Genomic DNA, 9114 nt, shown 5'->3' with positions numbered 1-9114 from the left:
TATCATTATCATTATTATTATTATTATTATTATTATTATTATTATTATTATTATTATTATTATTATTAAGTATTTAGTTATTTTTTTGTAAAAAATGGCATTTGCAGAATTACTTGCAGTCTGTTCAAACATAAAAAATATCTACATGGAAAATTTTACTTATTTTTAAGAATTTCATCACATATATTTGAACAATATTATTTCGAAAGATTAAAAAAGTTGTTTGAAATTTCTTATCCACATTTTTCTTCAATTCAGTCTAAAAATAATCTCGAGCATCAGTTTCACAAGAAATAATATAATAAATTATAATTTTGACACTGTATGTTTTTACTGTATTTAAAAAATGCAAAATTTTTCGATTTTTCCGGGTGTTCTTCGTTTCTAATTGTCCGATCGAATCAATCGACTCGTTTTATTCGTATTTCGATTCTCTACAAATTGTCTCTTTATAGCATTTAGATTGCTTCGTTAGTTTAGGTTATAAGCAAAAAACTATAAATTTATAAAAAAATGTATAAAACAACTAATTATCTCGAAAACGGTAAGTTTTAGATACCATGTACATTTAATAAACTCTACCTAATATTAACCAAGGAATTCAAAAACGTAATAATATACAGGGTATTCTATTTAAAATAACAAAGTTATATAGCGTCTACGTGAAACGAAATACTCTGTAAGGCTAACTTTTATCACAACCATTTTTTTAGAAATTTTACAGTTACAGAGTTACAGAATCCCTTTTAGGTAACACCCTGTATAAACCAAGTTCGAGTAAAAAATTACTAAATAACAGTTAAATTTAGAGAAAAAGTGGTTTTACTTCCTCAGGATTGAGTCAAATGTCACTCATTTGAAAGCTAGCAGAAACTCGGATTGAGTAAAATTCACTCACTTCTGTTGCAATAGTTTCTCATAAAATTTTAGTTGTACTCATACCAATAGAGTGACGATGTCACTCAATTGGGTGTGGACAGAAATTGATACATTATTGAGTAAAATTGAGTGACATTTTTTTTACATTGCAGATTTCTGGTATCGATGAACATTGTCTTTATTTGACAAGATATTTCAGGAACAGATTTTTTAATTTACTCGAGTCAGCTTAATACTTTTACAATAAAATAAAAATTATGCGGCCTGGAAAAACAAGCATGCGAACAAGGAAAGGAAATAGTGGTACGCAAAAAAAAACACTCAGACACGGTCCAATTCCAGATACCAACTGAATAAAGTTCAAGAAAGTGATAAACATTGTATTTTATGGTATTCTATGCACGCAGTTATGTCAATATTCCTTAATTAATCGAACACAAGTACATCGAGTTAGAGATTTTCATAATTTTTTCTCGGAAATGATTGAGCTTAGCACCCATGTCATATAAGGTTTTTTTTATTATTTTAATGTATTCTATCGTCTGTTAAAATTAAGGCAGTCAAACTTCCAACATCATGTATAGATTTCTTATGATTACTGGAATTTTAATTAAACAAAAAGAACAAACCAAACACAATTTTATTGTAGACAATTATGTACTGCAAAACCCGACAGATAACTAGAGAGTGTCTCCAGTTTCCTTGGTACTCGACGTTTTTCATCGGCCTCACTCACACCAGTAACATCAACAAATAAACGATAACCGCCGTCCTGTTGAATGCTGACATCAAATTCCTAACATTCGGTTTCTCTTTTTGTGTAGGTCGAGCCAGAGGGCAAGCCGATGACTGACCAAAGGGGCACAGGTCTCTGCTGGCTTTTTTCCGGCCTTAACCTCATGCGTCTGCCTTTCATGAAGGAGTACAACTTGGAGGAATTCGAGTTCTCCCAAGCCCACCTAGTCTTCTGGCACAAGATAGAAGCGAGCAACACCTTCCTCTACAACATGGTGAAGACAGCTCAAAATAAAGAACCTCTAGATGGACGACTGATGACGTTCTTGTTGCGGGTAAGATCAATCGAACACGGTCACCAGTGGATGATTTTGGGGTTACCAGTTTATTTGTTTGGTTCCGGAAAATAAAAGCGACGGTTTTGTTGTACAAACATGCATGTAGGTATAAAAATAAATAAGTAATCGATAATCGAATAAGAATTACAAACTTCAATGTCGGTTTTTACTTGTCATCGAGCATCACGAGTCCGGAAAAGGTTGCGAGTAACTGCCTGAGCAGTGTTATGCAACCTACAGTTAGAGGTTACGGTGAATGTCAGCAAAACCTCACAAAGGCATCGCATCTCTTCTTCCGATAAACAAATGTACTAAATTATTGTCGCGCATCCAAAAATGTTACAATAACTCGTAAACGAAGCCCCAAATAAAAATCTTCACAAGAGTGAGAAAATAGAATAAAACGCCAAAAAATATATTCGGAAAGCATAGGCGTATTAAATAATAATAGGGGTCCTGCAACCCCCCCTCCCCTCGGTTCGCGCTTCGTTATTTTAAACTAAAGTTACACAAAAAGTGTGCCGACTTAAGATCAAAATATGTTCAAAATAAAAATTTCAAATAAACATACCTATATAACGAGCGTTCAAATAAAAACGTGGTCGAAGTTGGCTCTGACACATTGGACGTAGGGAGTAGCTTATAGCGACCAACTTAACCTCATTTCTCAACGAGCTGTATAGCAGCTGTCAGTTTCAATAACGTTAATGACTATATAACTTTATTTTAAAGAATAATCGTGATAACAATAACAAACAATTAAAGGAGCTGCGGAAAGTGTCCCCCTCCTTGTTATAACAATAAATTAAAGCAGCTGCTGAAAGTGTCCCCCTCCTTGTTCCAAGCACTTTTCACACCTGTTCCTCAAAGAATTAAAGACATTTTCTAAGATGCTCGGGGTATTGTTAATTTCACGAATCTTGTCTATAAGTCGAGCCTGCAGATGGTTTAAATCAGGAATAGGCAGTTCAAAAATAGTGTTTTTAAGGTAAGGCCACAAAAAGAAATCACACGGCGTAATATCACATGACCTCGGTGGAAATTCATGTTCAGCATTGAGACTTATTAGTCGATTTTGGAAAACTTCCCTCAACATATTCATCGTCTCGCCTGCCGTATGTGCCCTTGCGCCATCTTGTTGAAAGTAAAAGTTTGTAATTTCGTTTTCTTCCAGCTGGTTAACAAAAGGAGCGATAATTTCTTCTCTATACCTTTGCGCAGTAAGAGTACCATTAAAAAAAATAGGTCCATAAATCCTCCTTCGATTGAGAGCACACCAAACTCCAATTTTTTGAGCGTGTAGAGGGCCCTCGACAAAAAAGTTATCTGGTTTTTCAGAAGACCACATTCTCATATTCTGTGAGTTTACGTAACCACTTAAATGAAACCAGGCTTCATCAGAAAAAAAGGTGATATTATGAAGTTCACCGTAGTTGTTTAAAAACCATTCACAAAATACAGCCCGTCGCGGAAAATCAACTTCATGAAGTTCTTGCTGACAAGTTAAACGATAGGAGAACAAACGCAAATCTTTTTTTAACACTGTGTGGCAGGTACCGACTGATACTCCCACCATTTGTGATAAAACACGTACAGAAGTTCTTGGCGCATTTTCCATTATTTGTTGGACATTTTCTTTTAATTCTTCAGTCCGCTTTTTAGGTCGGCCGCTTCCTTCTTTTCTTGTTACACTGCCCGTTTCACGAAAAACATTAACACAACGCTGAACTGCACTTTGAAAAATTTTGTACTCAACAACGCCGGGAAATTGATTTTGAAATTCTATGAAACATTCCTCAATAGAATACTTCCATATTCCATCAATCTTGCGTCCATTTCTAAAGTAGGACTCTATGATAAACACTTTTTGTTCTTGAGAAAACACCATTTTAAACGCTTTTTAAAACGAAAATATTCAAATTGATAGCGGCGATATAGCGCTTTGACAGATGACGTTTAAGTTCATTTGCTATACGCTACGCCCTACGTCCAAATTTTCAGAACCAACTTGACCACGTTTTTATTTGAACGCTCGTTATATATAGGGTGTCCCAAATAAAATTTTCCACCTAAAACATTTCGTTTAATATGAAGTTTGAAAAAATTCCAAAAACACGTCGATTTTTAATTTGAGGGGGACATAAACTTACATCATTACTTATTTTGCAGTTGCCACCCCTTCATAGATCGAGGTATCGATTGAATTTCAATGAAATTTCAAATGGCACTACAGAGCGTGTGATACATCGTTTGAAAGCTCTTTTGATACTGACTTTAAATCCGTAAAGAAATTAAAAAATCGTTATTCGTTTTCAAGAAAAAAACATTGAAATCAAATTTTTTGGAATTTTGTATTTTTACATTGAAAATTGTTTTATTTTAATTTATAGCATGTGAACCACTGAAAAAATTTTTATACATCAAAAAATTAATTATTAAACTGCAAAAAGGTTTCTACTTCAGATAATAAAAACAACAATAAACGAAACGTAAAGAAGGTTGAAGTTCTTATCATAATTTTTTATGAATTCCATTACATTCCGTTGCATTTTACCGTTTTGTTTGATACCAGTTTATCGGAAATGTGTTATTATTGAAACCATTTTCAATTGTATCAAATCTCATATTCGACTTACAGTCAAAGTGTAACAAAAACATTGTAAAAACAAAATGAATGTGCTAGGGAAACTGCTCGAATTTTCAATGAGTTGCATCTTGATCACCAAACTAGTTATATGTACGTGAGCCAGATTATTAAGAAATTTCGAGAAACTGGGTCTTAAGAAAACCAATCCTCTAACGAATTAATGGAAGTAGGACTTTTGGGCGGACAGACAATGAATCCACACCAATCCGTGCGATCGTTAGAGCATACTATAGGGATTCCTAAGTCGAACGTTCATCGGATTTTGCAAAAATATAAGTGGCTTCCGTATAAAATACATCTTGTGCATTGTTTGAACGAGGACGATCCGGATCGAAGAACAGAATTTTGTGGTATCATGTCTAACAGAATTACAGAATATATCAAAATATACTTTACAATATTTGCTTCAGTGATGAGTGTACGTTTTTTCTCAATGGTACAGTGAATAGGCATAATATTCGTTATAGGACGAGTGAAAACCCTCTTTCTGTTAGGGAATCATTATCCATAAAAGCTGAACGTCTGGGCAGGAATATTGGGTAATCACATAGTTGGTCCATTTTTTTAGATGGTCTCTGACCGGAGTCAGCTATTTACGTTTGTTGGAAGATCATATTGATCCCATAACTACAAAAATTCTGGAGAATGCTGATCAGCTGGATGAAAACCTTGTGACGCTCCAACAAGACGGAGCTCCACTCCATTTTGAACGACGAGTTCCGGCTTATTTGGATCAGAATTTTCCAGGACGATGGATAGGTAGGCGTGGGGCTATAGATTGGCCAGCTCGGTCTCCCGATTTGAGTCCAAACGTATTTTTGCTCTGGGTACATCTCAAATAATTGGTTTTTGCAAGTCAACCCGAAAATCTTGAAGATTTAAGACAACCTATTGTAAACGAATGTCGGAATTTAACTCCAGAGGTTTTTGCAAATGTAAGGAGATGTTTCGTAAACAGGCTCCATATTTGCCAAGGTGCACAATTTGAGCATCTATTATAAACAATTTTAAACGTAAAAATACAAAATTCTAAAAATTTAATTTCAATGTTTTTTTTCTTGACGACACATAATGATTTTTTTTATTTTTTTACGTGTCTAAGTCAGTATCAAAAGAGCTTTCAAAAATAAAAATCGACGTGTTTTTGAAAATTTTTCAAAACTTCATATTAAACAAAATGTTCAGGTGGAAAGTTTTATATGGAACACCCTGTATATAAAGATGTTCACGTTTCGAAAATCAATCTATTTTCGTCATCTGAACTAACGAATTTAAAAAGAAATGTTTTTAATTATTTTTGAAACAGTTACATTTATTTTGTTAGAACTCCTGAGGCGTTCACTTTTCACACAAAATTAAATGAATATTTACTTTTGTCGACAGAAGCCGATAAGTGATGGAGGTTTCTGGCACATCCTGGCCAATCTAGTCAACAAACATGGATTAATGCCGAAGAAAAATTTTTCAGAATATTACAACAGTTCCTACACATCTAAGATGAACGACGTTCTCGGAAGCATGGTAAGAAATAACTTTTAGTTTCCCTCGTTTGTGAAAAATTAGAAATTAATTGAAACTCTTACACCAAAAGTTTCAATCAAGGGTCGTTTTGCCTGCCGAAAAATTTCAATTTTTTCCCTACCCTGTGGATCGGTCCTGCACAACATTTAGTTTTGTCCCTTACTATGTTTTTATTAGTTAAACGTATTTGTTTATTATCCAATGTCAACTTTGTTCCACAGGGCTCCACACTAGGCCCTCTTTTATTCATAAGTTTGGTTATTGACTTTATGGTTGACTTGGATATGCAGTATTTTGCTATTCTGTATTGTACAAGGAAATCTGAATTTGTATATAAACTAAATGGATGTGAACTGAAAATGTTAAATGTATTCTTTGCCTTCAAAAATCTATGTTCCGTCAATAGAAATTAGGGGGGTTTCAGAGAACAACATGTTTTTTATTCTTCTTCTAGGTCGAATATACTATTTTGGTATCCAGAAGATCACAGCTAAAATTAATGCAATGAAATCATGCAGAAAAGGTCTTATAAGTTAGATCCAAACGATTTCAAAAGACTTACTTATATTAGTAGCTTATCGCAAGCTACAAACTTTATTATTTCTATATAAAATTATGAACAATAAATATGATTATTTAGAGATTATGTCACATCGAATATCCAGGTATCTAGAACCAAGATATATGAAGTGTAATTCATCCTCGGGTAACCAGTACCAACTTGGTTTGGATCTCCAATTTTTGTTACTATCATAACTTGCAGAATTGCATTAGGATATGTTGTGTTCCATTAAAAAAAAACAAAAGTTTGGGTTACATCATCTAAATGTAACAGGCAGTTTTTTTTTATATATTACCCTTTTCATATGTGGATTTTTTTATATATCTTACCCCTTTTCATATGTGGAATCATTCATCTTACAGTTGCGGCAATATGCCAAGGCCATCCGCGACCTAGTAGCCAAAGGTGGCTGCGACGAAGACATCGACAACCTCATCCAAGATCAGATGTCCAACATCTATAGGGTAGTGGGGATATGCCTTGGTATACCCAGTGAGACTTTCACGTGGAGCTACTACGACAAAGACAAGGCATTCAAGAGCATCGGACCTGTAACACCCAAGGAGTTCTACGAGAAACACGTGAAGCCCTTCTTCAATGTCGATGATAAGGTAACTGTCCGTTTTTACTTAAAATGGTATAACTATGTTGTGGCTATGTTTCTATTTAATTTAATTAGTGATTAAAGCGGTTTTAAAAGTGATAAATCGCTCTTCCGGAGTAATCTCTGAAGGACCGTAGCACCCATATGTGTGTGTTTTTGACTTGAACGGTTCAAATTCGGTTCGACTGGAGTAGGTATTTTGCTATCACTCTTACGCGTTATCTGGCTCCGGTCTCCAAGACTTCCAACTTTTACCAAACCAAATCTGTCTGGACTTGCGTATCTAGCGTAGTTAATGTATATTTACGCCTAGCTGTAAAAAAAAATTTGTGTAGAAAGTAATTCTGTCTTCTCCAAAGGTGTGTTTGGTGTCAGACCCCAGACCTACCTTCGAATTTGGGAAACTGTTCACAATGGACTACATAAACGACGTCGTTGGAGCCAAAAACTGCATTTTTAACAACCAACCGGTGGAGTTGCTGCTGGATCTTACCGCCAAGAGCATCAAAGAAGGTGAGGCTGTGCTCTCTAGCTGCGAACTCTCGAGAAAGTACTCCTCTTGGAGGCACGGGATGCACCTCAAGACGTAAGTTTGATGATTGTAGAAAAATTAATGTTAAGTTAACCATAACTGTGAAGTGATTATAAAAGAGGACGGCCAATAAGGCCAGTTTTCGGCTCTATCAGACATTAGTCCAGTTGGTAGAGGTTCGGCCTGTGTCAAACCTTGATAACACGGAAATAACTACACAGGCCTACTTTAAATGATGAGTACATTTACAGGCTAATTTGCTGGCAAAGTATTTTATCAGGAAAAAAGTTATTAACAATTTAATCGTGAAAAAAAATTTTTCTAGTACTTTTCTTTAAATAACTCAGCGGGATGACTTTGTACGAAAAAATGCTTAGGACATGATTTTGTTCGTAACAAAAATAGCTACAAAATGGCGGTGGACCGATTACGAAATTTGCAATAACAAAGCCGTGAGATTGAAAAAACGGTATAAAACGTAAATTTTTTAAAGTTGCTGTAAAAATGGTAATTATAAACAGAAAGTGATAAAACTTTCGAAAACTATAGTTCAATATATATACAATAATGACGAAAATCAGGAGAGCAAAACTTTTTGATCTATAAGGTGTTATACATTCATCGACATCTGACACTCGAAACTTTGCCAAATTTGTTCGAAGCTTCGCTGACACTTGAATTTTGGTACACACAGTGTAAATATGCAAAAACCAAAAGCAATTTGCAAAATTCAAGTATCTTCATTTTTGCAGCTTTGGTTACGTTACCCTAGTTTTATACGTCACCGTTTTTTTAATTTTGATTCGATTCAAACCGAAGAAGAGTTACGAAATCGTATAATAGTATGCTGCTAAACCATAAGAGACACCCCAGAAATTTTTGAAAATGTACGTCAGTCTATGCGAAGAAGAGTAGATGCTTGCATACGTGTGGGTGGAGGACACTTTCAACAACTACTGTAAATACATAATAAATACATTATGACACTTTACCCAGCCTACTAATTTTTATTTCATTTGCTTTAAGGGAGCATTTAATGAGCTTACCGTTTTTTCTATCCAAACATTTAATATTATGCCTACGTGAACGTCATTTGTGAAAGTAGAAAATTAATTTTTGCCCCACAAAAAGTGTTTCCACGCATGGTGGGTGTCTACAAAATGGCAACAAAATATCAAAAGCAGTCTCAATGAACTTGGGGAAAAAACTTTTTTTGGTTTTCATTTTTTTACGTGCAAATGGTGCGTCGTACGAGAGTAAGTCTAGGGACCGAATTTGCTGTAAAATAAATGGAGA

The 9114-nt window shown here is 34.7% G+C and overlaps 1 protein-coding gene across 1 annotated transcript in view; it reads left to right on the top strand.

Moving 5' to 3' along the window:
- LOC111691288 (bleomycin hydrolase-like) overlaps positions 1-7876 on the top strand; it is a 13118-nt gene extending 5242 nt beyond the window's left edge. Inside the window, exons 2-5 of the mRNA XM_023455307.1 lie at positions 1704-1949; positions 5983-6120; positions 7045-7293; positions 7646-7876. Of these exons, the coding sequence (XP_023311075.1) occupies positions 1704-1949; positions 5983-6120; positions 7045-7293; positions 7646-7876 (864 nt within the window). The remainder of the gene's footprint in view (positions 1-1703; positions 1950-5982; positions 6121-7044; positions 7294-7645) is intronic.
- Positions 7877-9114: the final 1238 nt, after the last annotated feature.

Source organism: Anoplophora glabripennis, unplaced genomic scaffold (assembly GCF_000390285.2).
Source record: "Anoplophora glabripennis isolate ALB-LARVAE unplaced genomic scaffold, Agla_2.0 scaffold155, whole genome shotgun sequence".
NCBI classification, from domain to species: Eukaryota; Metazoa; Arthropoda; class Insecta; order Coleoptera; family Cerambycidae; genus Anoplophora; species Anoplophora glabripennis.
This window is presented reverse-complemented; position numbering and strand designations above follow the sequence as displayed.